The 21,008-nt window shown below is 48.4% G+C and overlaps 1 protein-coding gene across 1 annotated transcript; it reads right to left on the bottom strand.

The window, feature by feature from the left end:
• Nucleotides 1-11,377: 11,377 nt before the first annotated feature.
• Nucleotides 11,378-12,760, bottom strand: LOC146032667 (beta-1,3-galactosyltransferase 5-like). Its single transcript, XM_083158507.1, has one exon. The coding sequence runs from the start codon at nt 12,428-12,430 to the stop codon at nt 11,453-11,455; it is 978 nt and encodes a 325-aa protein (XP_083014633.1). The 5' UTR covers nt 12,431-12,760; the 3' UTR covers nt 11,378-11,452.
• Between the last annotated feature and the right edge of the window lie 8,248 nt (nt 12,761-21,008).

The following is a 21,008-nucleotide window of genomic DNA, read 5'->3' on the forward strand; positions in this document are numbered from 1 at the left end:
GCAGTATCCTTACTCCTACCTCTGGTGTCTTACTCTGGAATACCTCACTGTACTACACTGACCTCTCTATACCTCCCATCCTCCCAGCACTGTCCTGTATGTGACTACAGCAGATGTGCACCTATAGCTAATGTCCTGGTACATCCCCAGAGATACCCGTAGTGTTCCCTGTGTGTTACTGGTCATTGCATTATCCTTACTCCTACCTCTGGTGTCTTACTCTGTACTACACGGACCTCTCTATACCTCCCGTCCTCCCAGCACTGTCCTGTATGTGACTACAGCAGATGTGCACCTATAGCTAATGTCCCGGTACATCCCCAGAGATACCTGTAGTGTTTCCTGTGTGTTTACTGGTCATTGCAGTATCCTTACTCCTACCTCTGGTGTCTTACTCTGGAATACCTCACTGTACTGCACGGACCTCTCTATACCTCCCGTCCTCCCAGCACTGTCCTGTATGTGCCTACAGCAGATGTGCACCTATAGCTGATGTCCTGGTACATCCCCAGAGATACCCATAGTGTTCCCTGCGTGTTACTAGTCATTGCAGTATCCTTACTCCTACCTCTGGTGTCTTACTCTGGAATACCTCACTGTACTACACCGACCTCTCTATACCTCCCATCCTCCCAGGACTGTCCTGTATGTGACTACAGCAGATGTGCACCTATAGCTAATGTCCCGGTACATCCCCAGAGATACCTGTAGTGTTTCCTGTGTGTTACTGGTCATTGCAGTATCCTTACTCCTACCTCTGGTGTCTTACTCTGGAATACCTCACTCTAGTACACGGACCTCTCTATACCTCCCGTCCTCCTAGCACTGTCCTGTATGTGACTACAGCAGATGTGCACCTATAGCTAATGTCCCGGTACATCCCCAGAGATACCTGTAGTGTTTCCTGTGTGTTACTGGTCATTGCAGTATCCTTACTCCTACCTCTGGTGTCTTACTCTGGAATACCTCACTGTACTACACCGACATCTCTATACCTCCCGTCCTCCCAGCACTGTCCTGTATGTGCCCCTGTAGCTAATGTGAGGGTTACTGGTTATACCAGTAGCCTTACTCCTCTCTGATACCTCGCATTACTATATCGACCTCTCTATACCACAGGACTCTGCTCCTTCCTCCTCTGTTCTCACTGCACTAAGGTCCTTATTCTGGTTGACTGGCAGGGCTGTGAATTCCTCAGGACCCCACACAGTGCATGTTTTACCGGTCTCCTCACAGAATCGCCAGTGAAATAATTAGCTCCACCTGTGTAATGCGTGCACCTGCCGGGAGACCTGGAAAACCTGAGGACCCCTGTGCTAGAAGATGGAGGTGAGTGGTAAAATGTTGCCTGTTGATATAACAGAGGTTCACAAACTCGGTCCTCAGGACCCCACACAGTTCGTATTTCCAGGTCACCCGGCAGGTGCACTTGTTACTGACTGACACATTTTAAAAGATTCACAGGTAGAGAAAATGATTTCACTTAATTCTGGGCGTTTCCATGGGAACATGAGCGGGGCGTTCTGTGATCCTCGCAGATTACCGAGCAAGCTAGAATAAGGCCCCTAGTCCCTAGCTGTACTTCACGTGTGCGCACTATGAGCAGACTGTCCCTGTGTGATCGCCGTGTCCTCGCGTCATTCTTTTATTTATTGGCATTACTGTTCCGGCCTATGAGATAACGTTCTCCCTGGGTGTCCCGGTGATGTCACCATGTCCCCGGATCAGTCTGTATGCAGTACACAATGACCCGGGAGCATGGTGACATCAGGGGGACTCTCAGTGAGAACATTGCAGAACCCGTCCAGTTATGTACAGAGCTAGAAACGCAGGGACATCCGGTTACACTGCGCTGCGGTTTGTCCCATTAAGAAGTAATAACCTGATCGTATCTCTGTATGTGGTGCTGGTAATGACCTGCAGCACCCTGGTGTGACCGATGCCATTATCGTATGTCCGTGTATGTGGCGCTGGTAACAACCTGCAGCACCCTGGTGTGACCGCTGCCATTATAGTATGTCCATGTATGTGGCGCTGGTAACCCCCCTGCAGCACCCTGGTGTGACCGATGCCATTATCGTATGTCCGTGTATGTGGCGCTGGTAACAACCTGCAGCACCCTGGTGTGACCGCTGCCATTATAGTATGTCCATGTATGTGGCGCTGGTAACCCCCCTGCAGCACCCTGGTGTGACCGCTGCCATTATCGTATCTCTGTATGTGGCGCTGGTAACCCCCCTGCAGCACATTGGTGTGACCGCTGCCATTATCGTATGTCTGTGTATGTGGCGCTGGTAACAACCTGCAGCACCCTGGTGTGACCGCTGCCATTATAGTATGTCCATGTATGTGGCGCTGGTTACCCCCCTGCAGCACCCTGGTGTGACCGCTGCCATTATCGTATGTCTGTGTATGTGGCGCTGGTAACCCCCTGCAGCACCCTGGTGTGACCGCAGCCATTATCGTATCTCTGTATGTGGCGCTGGTAACCCCCCTGCAGCACATTGGTGTGACCGCTGCCATTATCGTATGTCTGTGTATGTGGCGCTAGTAACCCCCTGCAGCACATTGGTGTGACCGCTGCCATTATCGTATGTCTGTGTATGTGGCGCTGGTAACCCCCTGCAGCACATTGGTGTGACCGCTGCCATTATCGTATGTCTGTGTATGTGGCGCTGGTAACCCCCTGCAGCACATTGGTGTGACCGCTGCCATTATCGTATGTCTGTGTATGTGGCGCTGGTAACCCCCTGCAGCACATTGGTGTGATCGCTGCCATTATCGTATGTCTGTGTATGTGGCGCTGGTAACCCCCTGCAGCACATTGGTGTGACCGCTGTCATTATCGTATCTCTGTATGTGGCGCTGGTAACCCCCTGCAGCACATTGGTGTGACCGCTGCCATTATAGTATGTCCATGTATGTGGCGCTGGTAACCCCCCTGCAGCACCCTGGTGTGACCGCTGCCATTATCGTATCTCTGTATGTGGCGCTGGTAACCCCCTGCAGCACATTGGTGTGACCGCTGCCATTATAGTATGTCCATGTATGTGGCGCTGGTAACCCCCCTGCAGCACCCTGGTGTGACCGCTGCCATTATCGTATCTCTGTATGTGGCGCTGGTAACCCCCTGCTGCACATTGGTGTGACCGCTGCCATTATCGTATGTCTGTGTATGTGGCGCTGGTAACCCCCTGCAGCACATTGGTGTGACCGCTGCCATTATCGTATGTCAGTGTATGTGGTGCTGGTAACCCCCCTGCAGCACATTGGTGTGACCGCTGCCATTATCGTATGTCTGTGTATGTGGCGCTGGTAACCCCCTGCAGCACATTGGTCTGACCGCTGCCATTATCGTATGTCTGTGTATGTGGCGCTGGTAACCCCCTGCAGCACATTGGTGTGACCGCTGCCATTATCATATGTCAGTGTATGTGGCGCTGGTAACCCCCTGCAGCACATTGGTGTGATCGCTGCCATTATCGTATGTCTGTGTATGTGGCGCTGGTAACCCCCTGCAGCACCCTGGTGTGACCGCTGCCATTATTGTATGTCTGTGTATGTGGCGCTGGTAATGACCTGCAGCACATTGGTGTGACCGCTGCCATTATCGTATGTCTGTGTATGTTGGGCTGGTAACCCCCTGCAGCACATTGGTCTGACCGCTGCCATTATCGTATGTCTGTGTATGTGGCGCTGGTAACCCCCTGCAGCATATTGGTGTGACCGCTGCCATTATCGTATGTCTGTGTATGTGGCGCTGGTAACCCCCTGCAGCACATTGGTGTGACCGCTGCTATTATCGTATGTCTGTGTATGTGGCGCTGGTAACCCCCCTGCAGCACATTGGTGTGACCGCTGCCATTATCGTATGTCAGTGTATGTGGCGCTGGTAACCCCCTGCAGCACATTGGTGTGACCGCTGCTATTATCGTATGTCAGTGTATGTGGCGCTGGTAACCCCCTGCAGCACATTGGTGCGACCGCTGCCATTATCGTATGTCAGTGTATGTGGCGCTGGTAACCCCCTGCAGCACATTGATGTGACCGCTGCCATTATCGTATGTCTGTGTATGTGGCGCTGGTAACCCTCTGCAGCACATTGGTGTGACCGCTGCCATTATCGTATATCTGTGTATGTGGTGCTGGTAACCCCCTGCAGCATATTGGTGTGACCGCTGCCATTATCGTATGTCTGTGTATGTGGCGCTGGTAACCCCCTGCAGCACATTGGTGTGATCGCTGCCATTATCGTATGTCTGTGTATGTGGCGCTGGTAACCCCCTGCAGCACATTGGTGTGACCGCTGCCATTATCGTATGTCTGTGTATGTGGCGCTGGTAACCCCCTGCAGCACATTGGTGTGACCGCTGCCATTATTGTATGTCTGTGTATGTGGCGCTGGTAACCCCCTGCAGCATATTGGTGTGACCGCTGCCATTATCGTATGGCTGTGTATGTGGCGCTGGTAACCCCCTGCAGCACATTGGTGTGACCGCTGCCATTATCGTATGTCAGTGTATGTGGCGCTGGTAACCCCCTGCAGCACATTGGTGTGACCGCTGCTATTATCGTATGTCAGTGTATGTGGCGCTGGTAACCCCCTGCAGCATATTGGTGTGACCGCTGCCATTATCGTATGTCTGTGTATGTGGTGCTGGAAACCCCCTGCAGCACATTGGTGTGACCGCTGCCATTATCGTATATCTGTGTATGTGGCGCTGGTAACCCCCTGCAGCACATTGGTGTGATCGCTGCCATTATCGTATGTCTGTGTATGTGGCGCTGGTAACCCCCTGCAGCACATTGGTGTGACCGCTGTCATTATCGTATGTCTGTGTATGTGGCGCTGGTAACCCCCTGCAGCACATTGGTGTGATCGCTGCCATTATCGTATGTCTGTGTATGTGGCGCTGGTAACCCCCTGCAGCACATTGGTGTGACTGCTGTCATTATCGTATGTCTGTGTATGTGGCGCTGGTAACCCCCTGCAGCACATTGGTGTGACCGCTGCCATTATCGTATGTCTGTGTATGTGGCGCTGGTAACCCCCTGCAGCACATTGGTGTGATCGCTGCCATTATCGTATGTCTGTATGTGGCGCTGGTAACCCCCTGCAGCACATTGGTGTGACCGCTGCCATTATCGTATGTCTGTGTATGTGGCGCTGGTAACCCCCTGCAGCACCCTGGTGTGATCGCTGCCATTATCGTATGTCTGTATGTGGCGCTGGTAACCCCCTGCAGCACATTGGTGTGACCGCTGCCATTATCGTATGTCTGTGTATGTGGCGCTGGTAACCCCCCTGCAGCACATTGGTGTGACCGCTGCCATTATCGTATGTCCGTGTATGTGGCGCTGGTAACCCCCTGCAGCATATTGGTCCATATTGGAATTTTGGCTCAATCCGTGTGGCATTATGTGAATTTTAGCTCACTCCATTTCGCATCATGTGTAAGGGAAAAGGGGGGGGGGGGGGGGGTCATGAAGGTGACCAAAAGGGAACATGCGTGAGGTTTTTGGGGCACAAATCCATCATGTGTAATGGGCAAGTATAATGGGGTCTAGTATTTTGTTGCATAATGTGTAGAAGTTGTATATGGTATACGCCTGTTGAGTGGCCACACCCCCTTTTCCGGAGCTACTTTCTTCCCTTTTGTCGCCATGGTGGGCCTGCGTATTTTAAATGCCAGGGCCTATTTTTAATCCCATTCCCACCCTCTCTCTGCCGCTCTCTTAGCATGTACACTGGCACCACTAACACCGCCCCTCCCCCACCTAAACCCTGTTTGATTATGGTGCCCCCCCCCCCCTGTCATTTTATCCTGGATCCGCCTCTGAACAGGAGATACTGAGAATTATACTGAAGTAGTACTGTGCATGCTGGCAAACACTCACAATAACAGGATACTGGGAATTATACACAAGTAGTACTGTGCAGGTTGGCATACACACAGTAAGAGGAGATACTGAGAATTATACAGTAGTAGTATTGTGCAGGCTGGCATACACACAGTAAGAGGAGATACTGAGAATTATACAGTAGTAGTACTGTGCAGGTTGGCATACACACACAATAACAGGAGATACTGAGAATTATACAGGACAGAAGTAGTACTGTGCAGGCTGGCAAACACTCACAATAACAGGAGATACTGAGAATTATACAGGACAGAAGTAGTACTGTGCAGGTTGGCATACACACACAATAACAGGAGATACTGAGAATTATACAGAAGTAGTACTGTGCAGGTTGGCATACACACACAATAACAGGAGATACTGAGAATTATACAGGACAGAAGTAGTACTGTGCAGGCTGGCAAACACTCACAATAACAGGAGATACTGAGAATTATACAGAAGTAGTACTGTGCAGGTTGGCATACACACAATAACAGGAGATACTGAGGATTATACAGAAGTAGTACTGTGCAGGCTGGCAAACACTCACAATAACAGGAGATTCTGAGAATTATACAGGACAGAAGTAGTACTGTGCAGGTTGGCATACACTCACAATAACAGGAGATACTGAGAATTATACAGAAGTAGTACTGTGCAGGTTGGCATACACACACAATAACAGGAGATACTGAGAATTATACACAAGTAGTACTGTGCAGGTTGGCATACACTCACACACAATAACAGGAGATACTGAGAATTATACAGAAGTAGTACTGTGCAGGTTGGCATACACTCACACACAATAACAGGAGATATTGAGAATTATACAGAAGTAGTACAATGCAGGTTGGCATACACACACAATAACAGGAGATACTGAGAATTATACATAAGTAGTACTGTGCAGGTTGGCATACACACACAATAACAGGAGATACTGAGAATTATATAGAAGTAGTACTGTGCAGGTTGGCATGCACTCACAATAACAGGAGATACTGAGAATTATACAGAAGTAGTACTGTGCAGGTTGGCATACACTCACACACAATAACAGGAGATATTGAGAATTATACACAAGTAGTACTGTGCAGGTTGGCATACACTCACACACAATAACAGGAGATACTGAGAATTATACACAAGTAGTACTGTGCAGGTTGGCATACACTCACACACAATAACAGGAGATACTGAGAATTATACACAAGTAGTACTGTGCAGGTTGGCATACACTCACACGCAATAACAGGAGATACTGAGAATTATACACAAGTAGTACTGTGCAGGTTGGCATACACACACAATAACAGGAGATACTGAGAATTATACAGAAGTAGTACTGTGCAGGTTGGCATACACTCACACACAATAACAGGAGATACTGAGAATTATACAGAAGTAGTACTGTGCAGGTTGGCATACACACACAATAACAGGAGATACTGAGAATTATACAGAAGTAGTACTGTGCAGGTTGGCATACACTCACACACAACAGGAGATACTGAGAATTATACACAAGTAGTACTGTGCAGGTTGGCATACACACACAATAACAGGAGATATTGAGAATTATACAGAAGTAGTACTGTGCAGGCTGGCATACACACACAATAACAGGAGATACTGAGAATTATACAGGACAGAAGTAGTACTGTGCAGGCTGGCAAACACTCACAATAACAGGAGATACTGAGAATTATACAGAAGTAGTACTGTGCAGGTTGGCATACTCACACACAATAACAGGAGATACTGAGAATTATAAAGAAGTAGTACTGTGCAGGCTGGCATACACACACAATAACAGGAGATACTGAGAATTATACAGGACAGAAGTAGTACTGTGCAGGCTGGCAAACACTCACAATAACAGGAGATACTGAGAATTATACAGGACAGAAGTAGTACTGTGCAGGCTGGCAAACACTCACAATAACAGGAGATACTGAGAATTATACAGAAGTAGTACTGTGCAGGTTGGCATACTCACACACAATAACAGGAGATACTGAGAATTATACAGAAGTAGTACTGTGCAGGCTGGCAAACACTCACAATAACAGGAGATACTGAGAATTATACAGGACAGAAGTAGTACTGTGCAGGCTGGCAAACACTCACAATAACAGGAGATACTGAGAATTATACAGAAGTAGTACTGTGCAGGTTGGCAAACACTCACAATAACAGGAGATACTGAGAATTATACAGGACAGAAGTAGTACTGTGCAGGCTAGCAAACACTCACAATAACAGGAGATACTGAGAATTATACAGAAGTAGTACTGTGCAGGTTGGCATACACTCACACACAATAACAGGAGATACTGAGAATTATACACAAGTAGTACTGTGCAGGTTGGCATACACTCGCACACAATAACAGGAGATACTGAGAATTATACAGGACAGACGTAGTACTGTGCAGGTTGGCATACACACAATAACAGGAGATACTGAGAATTATACAGAAGTAGTACTGTGCAGGTTGGCATACACTCACACACAATAACAGGAGATACTGAGAATTATACAGAAGTAGTACTGTGCAGGTTGGCATACACTCACACACAATAACAGGAGATACTGAGAATTATACAGGACAGAAGTAGTACTGTGCAGGTTGGCATACACACAATAACAGGAGATACTGAGAATTATACAGAAGTAGTACTGTGCAGGTTGGCATACTCACACACAATAACAGGAGATACTGAGAATTGTACAGAAGTAGTACTGTGCAGGCTGGCAAACACTCACAATAACAGGAGATACTGAGAATTATACAGGACAGAAGTAGTACTGTGCAGGCTGGCAAACACTCACAATAACAGGAGATACTGAGAATTATACAGAAGTAGTACTGTGCAGGTTGGCATACACTCACACACAATAACAGGAGATACTGAGAATTATACACAAGTAGTACTGTGCAGGTTGGCATACACTCGCACACAATAACAGGAGATACTGAGAATTATACACAAGTAGTACTGTGCAGGTTGGCATACACTCGCACACAATAACAGGATATACTGAGAATTATACAGGACAGAAGTAGTACTGTGCAGGTTGGCATACACACAATAACAGGAGATACTGAGAATTATACAGAAGTAGTACTGTGCAGGTTGGCATACACTCACACACAATAACAGGAGATACTGAGAATTATACAGGACAGAAGTAGTACTGTGCAGGTTGGCATACACACAATAACAGGAGATACTGAGAATTATACAGAAGTAGTACTGTGCAGGTTGGCATACACTCGCACACAATAACAGGAGAAATTGAGAATTATACAGAAGTAGTACTGTGCAGGCTGGCATACACACACAATAACAGGAGATACTGAGAATTATACACAAGTAGTACTGTGCAGGTTGGCATACACACACAATAACAGGAGATACTGAGAATTATACACAAGTAGTACTGTGCAGGTTGGCATACACACACAATAATAGGAGATACTGAGAATTATACAGAAGTAGTACTGTGCAGGTTGGCATACACTCACACACAATAACAGGAGATACTGAGAATTATACAGAAGTAGTACTGTGCAGGTTGGCATACACTCACACACAATAACAGGAGATACTGAGAATTATACACAAGTAGTACTGTGCAGGTTGGCATACACTCACACACAATAACAGGAGATACTGAGAATTATACAGAAGTAGTACTGTGCAGGTTGGCATGCACTCACAATAACAGGAGATACTGAGAATTATACACAAGTTGTACTGTGCAGGTTGGCATACACACAATAACAGGATATAGGAAGATCTCCTGGTAATTGAGCAGCTGACATTGTACCTATGTATTATTATCCTGTATATGGTCACACTGGGTGTGCTGCACCAATGTGCATTTTCGTTTATTTTGCCTTCACGTAAAAACTGGAAGTTTCTAATAGAAAGTGAAATAAGAGACTGGACAGGACCGGCAACATCAGGTGGTGTCCCGCAGTTATCTATCATACCCCAGAATCACTATCATCCAACACCTGTATATCCCGGCTCATCAGAGCAGGAAACGCGTCAGCCATTCCCCAAGAGCACTAATTGCTAATGACAAGGATGGTATGAGGATCACGGGTGTGGTACAGGGGTCCGACAGTCGGGATCCCGACAGTCATTAGTCCAACGTTGGGATCCCGACTGGCCGGGACCAGACAGCATGGTGAGCGCAACTAAGCCCCTTGTGGTCTCGCTGCGCTCACCACGCTGCAAGCCCCTTGTGGACCCCCATGAGGGACAATAGCCGACAGCCATCGGGAACCCGGCTGTCTGTGTTTTGACAGTCGGATCTCGACGTCTGGTAAATGCCTGTTGGGATCCCGACTGTCGGGACCCTGTCCAGCACCCGAGGATCACACCAGTGTAATAATGAGAATCAACCAATCTTGTTATCACTGATGAGTTTGAGAGAAGTGATTATTAGCCATAATACTACCAGGATGGGCAGACACAGGGTGATTGCCGAAACAGAGTAATCAGCACATTACACACCTCCCGGATTCATTCTCACTCAATGAGACACAATAAGACACTCAAATATTGTATCATATTACTCACATTCATTTTCACCACCTTACTAACATAATGGGGGAAATTTACTAAAGGAAACTTGTAAAAAAGATAGGTGTATTTGTATCCAGAAATACACTGATTTTTGATCTGCTATCAATACGAATACAAATTGCCGTATTTTCGGGATAGTAAATGTCAAAAATAAGTGTATTTCTGGATACAAATACACCTGTTTTTTACAAATTTCCTTTAGTAAATATCCCCCAATGGGAGAAATTTAATAGGATGAGAGATTCAGAAAGTGAGAGATTTGGTAAGATAGCGCCAGTTTTTTTTAAAGCGGCAATCATTTACACTGCTAAATCAAACTGGTTTTGCAGTGTAAATGATTGTCGCTTTACAAAAACTGGAGATTTCTTACCAAATCTCTAATTTTCTGATTCTCTCACCCTATTAAATTTCACCTGATGTGTTTCACTTTACTGATATGATGCGTTTTACCTTACAGTCATGTTTCACCTTACAGATGTGATGCGTTTCACCTTACTGACATTCATGTTTCATCTTACTGACATGACGCGTTTCACCATACTGACGTGCCGAGTGTCACCTTACTGTTGTGACACGTTTTACCTTATTGAGATTCATATTTCACCATACCAACGTGGTGCGTTTCACCTTACTAACATTCATGTTTAATTCTTACCAGCGCAACACGTTCCACCCTACTAACATTCATGTTTCATCTTAGTGACGTGGCGTGTTTCACCTTACTGACATGATGAGTGTTACCTTACTGAGATTCATATTTCACCGTACCAACGTGGCACGTTTCACCTTACTAACATTCATGTTTCACATTACTGACATGGCACGTTTCACCTTATGGACATGACGCATTTCACAAATTTGGCATGGGTAACTGTATTTAATATATTATATTTAGGGTGCAGGTTATATAGGTGATGCTGCCTGTACATGGGTTCCAGTCATTACCAGTGTGTTATCTCAATGCTGTGGTTACAGGATGCCTTCGCTCTCCGTACATTCTCCTGAGCCAGAGCCTGGTCCCCTGGTGCCAGACCATGAATCACCATCAGGTACCGGTAATTACAGATGCTCCATCTGACATTGTGTTTGGCAAAGCGAGTGCTGGAGAGGGGTCTGACCCTGGCTCTCTCCGCTAATATCCCAGTATAGGCATCTTCCACAGGGATGGGTGGCACAGTCTCTGCAAAGCCTACCATTGCCATAGCTACATCTAAAGACAGCATATACCCAATACCACTGGCATAGGGTGGGTAAAGATTATGCTCGTAGTCCCGATGTGAGACGTACCACTTGCTAGTTGGATCCCGGATAACCACCCGCTTTTCCTCTGGGAAGACTGAGCCCACATAGAGTAGACTGCTGGGACTGGGGTCTCTCAGGAGTGATGGAAGACAGTCGGTGTTAATGAAGCAGTCATCATCAGTCTTCAGAATGTACTGTGGGTGACATTTCTCCACTGCCCACTTCATGCCATGCATTACCTTCACAGTCAGGTTACGGTAGGTATCCATGTAGTTGCCCATGAGGATATCACCATGGACTGCATGCTCGTTGTACACACCCCAGTCCAGCTCTACATCTAATGTACGTCCAACTAAAAAGACAACCTGCCATGAATAAGGAGACCCTTCAGCTCGGTGTGCCCAGGATCTACGTATGGCTTTCCGTGATGAGTGGTGACTGTGGTGGGATGTCACCAGGATAAGGAGGACCTGTCCTGACTGGCATTGAGGCTTTGGGAGGTCCTCAGAGAACAAAGATGGAAAGTCAATGCCTGTTTTACTGGAAGAAGAAACCCCAAACCATTGCCAAGTGCCACCTTCCATTGCTTGGGACAGCTGGCTCCAGAAAAGGACAAAGGACAAGAATGTAGCACAGCAGAGCAGAACTTTGAGACACCAAACCCATCGAGTGGCCATTGAAGTAGGCCCAGAACATGAAGATCCAATGACTGGATGAGAGATAGTGTCTTCATGCTCCGACTGGACAAAATGTGGTCATCACGCAGCTCTGGCTAATAACCCAGTAACTGGAGGACAAGGTCCACCGCACACTATGTACCTGAGCCACACAACACTGAGTAATGCCAGGAGTCCGGTCATTATTTCCAGGGACCTTTAGCGGGAGCGAATGTTCTCATGGTGGAGCGGAATGAAGCTCCAGTTCTAGATGAAGTATAGTGTCCCCTGTATTCCGCCTGTGCTGAGTTTACACTACAAACCCATAATCAGAAACTCCAGACCTTTGACTGGTAAACAGTCGGTGTGATAACGTGTCCAGTGCCAGGAGGGAGATGTGTGAGAGATCAGGGATGATAGTGGTTGGACGTTGTCCTAGGGCTGGAGACTTATAAAGAGGAGGAGGATCAGAGGGAAAAATATGTCGCAGCATAAAGACCCGATTTAGAGAACATCATAACAATATTCTGAAAAAGGCGGTCAATCATAGCGTCCCACGACATTTCTCGGAGCATCATAACGGAGACCCCAGTGGTCTCATAGTCATGGGCATAGATCATATTATTAACACCAAAAGAGGGGGAGATAGGTTTAGAAAGCTGTGTATTGCTGAGTCTTCTTGGATTTTTAAACTCGACACCCTCAGTCCCCTAGGTCTGAACGAAGCTCTAGATCTCACTTGTATGGATTGATCATCTAGGAGATTATGAACTTACCCCATCTGGGTTCTTCCCCCCCCCCCCCCCGTCGGCAGAATCACTCCTCTCTTGACGCTAGATATCTATATCTGTTTTCCTTTTTCAGTTCAAAGAGTGCATCATTGGTTAATAAATCAGTACAATATTAATATAGAAGAATGAGGACACTGTGTCAGGGCTGCCGAGACCGACGTCTACCCAGGACACTTGAGCCTTCTCATGATGCCCTGGGTTTGCAGACGCCGCTCCCCGCATCCCTCACACATTGACCCATTCAGTATGATCTTCCATCACCATACCACCATTAATGTAATTTTGTAAGATTAAATGATATTGTAATAATCTATATTACTATCCATAAGTGTCCCTCTACTCTCTCTCTTTCGTCCCCTTTCCCAAACAAAATTTTCTTCTTTAGTCATTAAAAAGTAGATACACCCACAATATATATATTTCAGAATTTATTTTCAATTGTGTATTGACCCATTATTATTATCATTATTATTTTTCTATATATTTTTTATTATAAAATCACTGATGCAAATTGAATATGATATCTGATGTGTATGTCTCAAATTAATCAAAGACTGTCAATTTTCCTAACAATTAAATTAATTTGTAAATCTTTAAAATCCATTATGGATCAAATCTCCTAATTTTCTCTCTCCGATGGATAAAATATTTGATATATAAATGAGTATGAAATAGCCTATCGAAGGTTTAAAGGTATAAGCTAGATCTGATTGTCTAAGTAACATATTCCCAATTAAGGCATAATTATACAATTATATAATCCTCTCTGTAAAAAGACTTCTTAAAACTAACTGGCAATGAGCCTTATATGTCCTCTGAATTGTTGCTTGATAAATAAATACATGTTATATGTACTGTATTGTTTTGGCACCGGGTACATGCTTGAATAAAGGTTATAAGGCCATTAAGATACTAAGGGGGGTATGCAATGTCAATCGAGCTCCCGCAGCCATCTCCCGACAGGGGAGATGGCTGCGGGGCCCTATTCAATGCTGTCTTCCTCGACAGCATTGAACAGGGGTTTTGCGCAGAACGAGCCCGACATTACAAGCTGTCGGGCTCGTTCTGCCGAGAAAAGCCGGAAATAGGCGAGCTCCCGGCCGGAGCTCGTCTATTTCCGTCATCAACTCGCGGCCACGCCCCCTTCTCACCGCTCGTCGGCCGGGACATTGAATCCCGACTGCCGAGCTCCAGGCGAGCTGACCGAGAACGGGACAGGGGCACGGCTGTCGTGCTAGCTCGACAGCCGTGCCCCTGACATTGAATACCCCTATAAATTGGTAATTGAAACAATAATGCAGATGCCTTTAAATACCATGGAGGTGGATGTACTGCAAACCATCTTGAAAAAGTTCCCGTTGCTAGGGAACGAAACGCGTCAACGTCATATCCGCTTGAACGCCAACCCACTTGTGAGGTCACGATCACGTGGTTACGGAGCGAGCATCACGGACTGTCTACCCCGGCTCAAACCGGAGCTTCCCCCAACCTGTACAGCCGCAGACACCAGCCAGCCGGCTCCACGGCTTGACTGCCGCATCCCATTGGAATATAAAACAAGGACGCCAGCAAACAACGTGCAGCGGGTCGAGCCACTTGTCATCGGACCCCCCGCCCCTCCATCTCTAACCATCAAGGAGGGTGAGCATAATCCAAAGGAGACTCTGCGCTACCTGACACTTACCACCTGGCGTTACATGCGCTTAACAGGCAATTCGCATTGAGCTCCTGCATAACAGCTTTTAAAGTGCTTCTGGCTCCTACCTTCTCCTATTCCTTTAACCCATTCACCCCCCGCTACTAACAGTCGGGCTGATGCTAACCGCTTACTGACAGTGACTGTGCTCCTGAAACCACGCTTCACCATCTAATACCTGACCCATCTGTTGTTGGCTATTCTAGCATATTTTTACCCCAGGGCCTCATCTGCATATGAGCAACCCATTTCTCTAATATACGGTATCTGCCTTTTATCTGTGTATTTTTATATACTTTTTTATGTATATGTGAACCTTTATAATATACTTTTTCTTATATAAAATCTAATGACATTATTTGAAGTGTGCCCAGGTGTCCTTTTGTTCAGTGTGGTTCGCAGGTGATCTGGCAGCGCAAGTGCAAAACCAACCCATCACGCAGCTCTGGCTAATAACCCAGTAACTGGAGGACAAGGTCCACCGCACACTATGTACCTGAGCCACACAACACTGAGTAATGCCAGGAGTCCGGTCATTATTTCCAGGGACCTTTAGCGGGAGCGAATGTTCTCATGGTGGAGCAGAATGAAGCTCCAGTTCTAGATGAAGTATAGTGTCCCCTGTATTCCTCCAGTGCTGAGTTTACTCTACAGACCCATAATCAGAAACTCCAGACCTTTGACTGGTAAACAGTCGGTGTGATAACGTGTCCAGTGCCAGGAGGGAGACGTGTGAGAGATCAGGGATGATAGTGGTTGGACGTTGTCCTAGGGCTGGAGACTTATAAAGAGGAGGAGGATCAGAGGGAAAAATAAATAATGAATAAATAATAAATGGAGAGGAATGTGAGGAAGGAAAGAACTGAAAGTGACAGGAGCATGGAGAGAGGAGCAAACATGCTCCTTGGAGACCCTTTAGTGTTACAATGATCCCTGGCACTGTTCAGAGGCCCCTGGTATAAGTGTGTGCAATACAGAGACCCTTCAGTATGACTATGATCCCTTGCACTTGCCAGGGGCCCATTGTGTAAGTGTATGCGATACAAAGACCCTTCAGTGTGACTATGGTCCCTGGAACTGCCCGGGCCCCTGGTCTAAGTGTGTGCAATACAGAGACCCTTCAGTATGACTATGGTCCCTGGAACTGCCCGGGCTCCTGGTCTAAGTGTATGCGATACAAAGACCCTTCAGTGTGACTATGGTCCCTGGAACTGCCCGGGCCCCTGGTCTAAGTGTGTGCAATACAGAGACCCTTCAGTATGACTATGGTCCCTGGAACTGCCCGGGCTCCTGGTCTAAGTGTATGCGATACAAAGACCCTTCAGTATGACTATGATCCCTGGCTCTGCTCAGGGGCCCCTGGTCTAAGTGTGTGCAATACAGAGACCCTTCAGTATGACTATGGTCCCTGGAACTGCCCGGGCTCCTGGTCTAAGTGTATGCGATACAAAGACCCTTCAGTATGACTATGATCCCTGGCTCTGCTCAGGGGCTCCTGGTCTAAGTGTGTGCAATACAGAGACCCTTCAGTATGACTATGATCCCTGGCTCTGCTCAGGGGCCCCTGGTCTAAGTGTATGCGATACAGAGACCCTTCAGTGTGACTATGGTTCCTGCCACTGCCCGGGGGCCCCCTGGTATAAGTGTATGCGATACAGAGACCCTTCCGTGTGACTATGATTTCTGGCTCTGCTCAGGGGCCCCTGGGATAAGTGTGGGCAATACAGAGACCTTTCAGTGTGACTATGATTCCTGGCACTGCTCAGGGGCCCCTGGTATAAGTGTGTGCGATACAGAGACCCTTCATTGTGACTATGATTCCTGGCACTGCCCGGGCCCCTGGTATAAGTGTGTGCAATACAGAGACTCTTCAGTGTGACTATGATCCCTGGCTCTGCTCGGGCCCCCTGGTATAAGTCTATGCGATACAGAGACCCTTCAGTGTGACTATGATTTCTGGCTCTGCTCAGGGGCCCCTGGGATAAGTGTATGCGATACAGAGACCCTTCATTGTGACTATGATTCCTGGCACTGCACGGGCCCCTGGTATAAGTGTGTGTGTGATACAGAGACCCTTCAGTGTGACCATGATCCCTGGCTCTGCCCGGGGGCCCTTTGTATAAGTGTGTGTGATACAGAGACCCTTCAGTGTGACTATGATTCCTGGCACTGCCCGGGCCCCTGGTATAAGTGTGTGTGATACAGAGACCCTTCAGTGTGACCATGATCCCTGGCTCTGCCCGGGGGCCCTTTGTATAAGTGTGTGTGATACAGAGACCCTTCAGTGTGACTATGGTTCCTGCCACTGCCCAGGGCCCCCTGGTATAAGTGTGTGTGATACAGAAAGTGGAGGCGTCAGACAGCCAACAAGCCCAGGTAATTAATATCCCCTCCTCCTCACCAGCAGGGCCGGATAAAGGGCCTGATGGGCCTGGAGATGAAAGGCATACCTCCACACTTTAGTTCGGGAAGCCACACACAGCAAAGGCGGGTGTGGTACAGGGGTCCGACCGTCGGGATACCGACAGTCATTAGCATGACCTCGGGATCCCGACTGGCCGGGCCCAGACAGCATGGTGAGCGCAACTAAGCCCCTTGCGGGCTCGCTGTGCTCACCACGCTGCAGGCACGGTGGCTGGCTACGCGAGCCACCTATTCTATTCTCCCTCTGTGGAGGTTGTGGACCCCCACGAGGGAAAATAGCAGGTGGCCGTCGGGAACCTGGCTGTCGGTGTTTTTGCCCGCAAAGGCAGGCACCCAAAATTTGGTGGTGTGGCTCATTGAGAAGGAGCCACGCCTCCATTGTTGCTGCTGTGTCCCCAGCCTCTTTATCTCAGGGAATAGACGCTGTGCGCATGCTGTGGAGCTGATGTGGCTGATCCAGGAATGCCGGAGCCTCTGGGCACAGCCGGAGGGTAGGTAAGAATGCACTCTCAACTAGCTTGGCGCTGAGCAAAGCAGCAGTAAATAGGTAGCGACATATAAATGCTGTGAGCATCTATTTAGAGGGATGGAGGAGCTGGGGGCATGGTCAGCAGCTCTCAGAGCACTGGCCATGCCCCTCAGTGGGAAAATGGGGGCATGGGAGTACATTCATTGTAGACCACACCCCCTATTTTGGGTACACACCTTTAGTGCTCACAAATGTCCTTCTTCCAATTCCACCAATGTTGGGAGGTATGCCAATGTCATGTAGAACTCATACACTATACCCCCCAATGTCTCCCTAACTGTATATAAAAGTACAAACATCACTTTGTGTCTCTCTCCATGACACCCTCTCTCACTCCATGTCTCTCACCCCCTCTCCATGACACCCTCTCTCACTCCATGTCTCTCACCCCCTCTCCATGACACCCTCTCTCACTCCATGTCTCTCCCCATGACACCCTCTCTCACTCCATGTCTCTCTCCATGACACCCTCTCTCACTCCATGTCTCTCTCCATGACACCCTCTCTCACTCCATGTCTCTCACCCCTTCTCCATGACACCTTCTCTCACTCCCTGTCTCTCCCCATGACACCCTCTCTCACTCCATGTCTCTCACCCCCTCTCCATGACACCCTCTCTCACTCCCTGTCTCTCCCCATGACACCCTCTCTCACTCCCTGTCTCTCCCCATGACACCCTCTCTCACTCCATGTCTCTCACCCCTTCTCCATGACACCCTCTCTCATTACCTGTCTCTCCCCATGACACCCTCTCTCACTCCATGTCTCTCACACCCTCTCCATGACACCCTCTTTCACTCCATGTCTCTCCCCATGTCTCCATGAAACCCTCTCTCACTCCATGTCTCTCACACCCTCTCCATGACACCCTCTCTCACTCCATGTCTCTCACCCCCTCTCCATGACACCCTCTCTCACTCCCTGTCTCTCCCCATGGCACCCTCTCTCACTACCTATCTCTCCCCATGACACCCTCTTCACTCCATGTCTCTCACTTCCTCTCCATGATACCATCTCTCACTACCTGTCTCTCCCCATGACACCCTCTCTCACTTCATGTCTCTCACTATCTGTCTCTCCCTATGACACCTTCTCTCACTTCATGTCTCTCCATATGACACCTTCTCTCACTCCATGTTTCTCCCCATGACTCCATCTCTCATTCCATGTCTCTCATCCCCTCTCCATGACACTGTCTCTCACTCCCTGTCTCTCCCCATTACGCCCTCTCTCACACCATCTCCATGACACTCTCTCTTACTACTTGTCTCTCCCCATGTCTCCATGACACCCTCTCTCACTCCCTGTCTCTCCCCATGTCTCCATGACACTCTCTCTCACTCCATATCTCTCACTCCCTCTCCATGACACCCTCTCTCACTCCCTGTCTCTCCCCATGACACCCACTCTCACTCCATGTCTCTCACACCATCTCCATGACACCCTATCTCACTCCATGTCTCACACCTCCTCTCCATGACACCCTCTCTCACTCCCTGTCCCTCCTCATCTCTCCATGACACTCTCTTTCATTCCCTGTCTCTCCCCATGTCTCCATGACACTCTCTCTCACTCCATGTCACTCACGCCCTCTCCATGACACCCTCTTTCACTCCCTGTCTCTCCCCATGACACCCTCTCTCACTGCCTGTCTCTCCCCATGACACCCTCTCTCACTCCATGTCTCTCACCCCTTCTCCATGACACCCTCTCTCACTACCTGTCTCTCCCCATGACACCCTCTCTCACTCCATGTCTCTTACACCCTCTCCATGAAACCCTCTTTCACTCCATGTCTTTCCCCATGTCTCCATGACACCCTCTCTCACTCCATGTCTCTCACACCCTCTCCATGACACCCTCTCTCACTCCATGTCTCTCACCCCCTCTCCATGAAACCCTCTCTCACTCCCTGTCTCTCCCCATGGTACCCTCTCTCACTACCTATCTCTCCCCATGACACCCTCTTCACTCCATGTCTCTCACCCCCTCTCCATGATACCATCTCTCACTACCTGTCTCTCCCCATGACACCCTCTCTCACTTCATGTCTCTCACTATCTGTCTCTCCTATGACACCTTCTCTCACTTCATGTCTCTCCATATGACACCTTCTCTCACTCCATGTCTCTCCCCATCTCTCCATGACACCCTCTTTCACTCCCTGTCTCTCCCCATGACACCTTCTCTCACTCCATGTCACTCACGCCCTCTCCATGACACCCTCTTTAACTCCCTGTCTCTCCCCATGACACCTCTCTCACTCCCTGTCTCTCCCCATGACACCCTCTCTCACTCCATGTCTCTCACCCCTTCTCCATGACACCCTCTCTCACTACCTGTCTCTCCCCATGACACCCTCTCTCACTCCATGTCTCTCACACCCTCTCCATGACACCCTCTTTCACTCCCTGTCTCTCCCCATGTCTCCATGACACCCTCTCTCACTCCATGTCTCTCACACCCTCTTCATGACACCCTCTCTCACTCCATGTCTCTCACCCCCTCTCCATGACACTCTCTCTCACTCCCTGTCTCTCCCCATGGCACCCTCTCTCACTACCTATCTCTCCCCATGACACCCTCTCTCACTTCATGTCTCTCACTATCTGTCTCTCCCTATGACACCTTCTCTCACTTCATGTCTCTCCATATGACACCTTCTCTCACTCCATGTCTCTCCCCATGACTCCCTCTCTCATTCCATGTCTCTCACCCCCTCTCCATGACACTGTCTCTTACTCCCTGTCTCTCCCCATTACGCCCTCTCTCACACCATCTCCATGACACCCTCTCTTACTACCTGTCTCTCCCCATGTCTCCATGACACCCTCTCTCACTCCCTGTCTCTCCTCATGTCTCCATGACACTCTCTCTCTCTCTCTCCATATCTCTCACTCCCTCTCCATGACACCCTCTCTCACTCCCTGTCTCTCCCCATGACACCCACTCTCACTCCATGTCTCTCACACCATCTCCATGACACCCTCTCTCACTCCCTGTCCCTCCCCATCTCTCCATGACACCCTCTTTCACTCCCTGTCTCTCCCCATGTCTCCATGACACTCTCTCTCACTCCATGTCACTCACGCCCTCTCCATGACACCCTCTTTCACTCCCTGTCTCTCCCCATGACACCCTCTCTTACTCCCTGTCTCT

Source organism: Crinia signifera, chromosome 1 (genome assembly GCF_055691185.1).
Source record: "Crinia signifera chromosome 1, ASM5569118v1, whole genome shotgun sequence".
Lineage (NCBI taxonomy): Eukaryota > Metazoa > Chordata > Amphibia > Anura > Myobatrachidae > Crinia > Crinia signifera.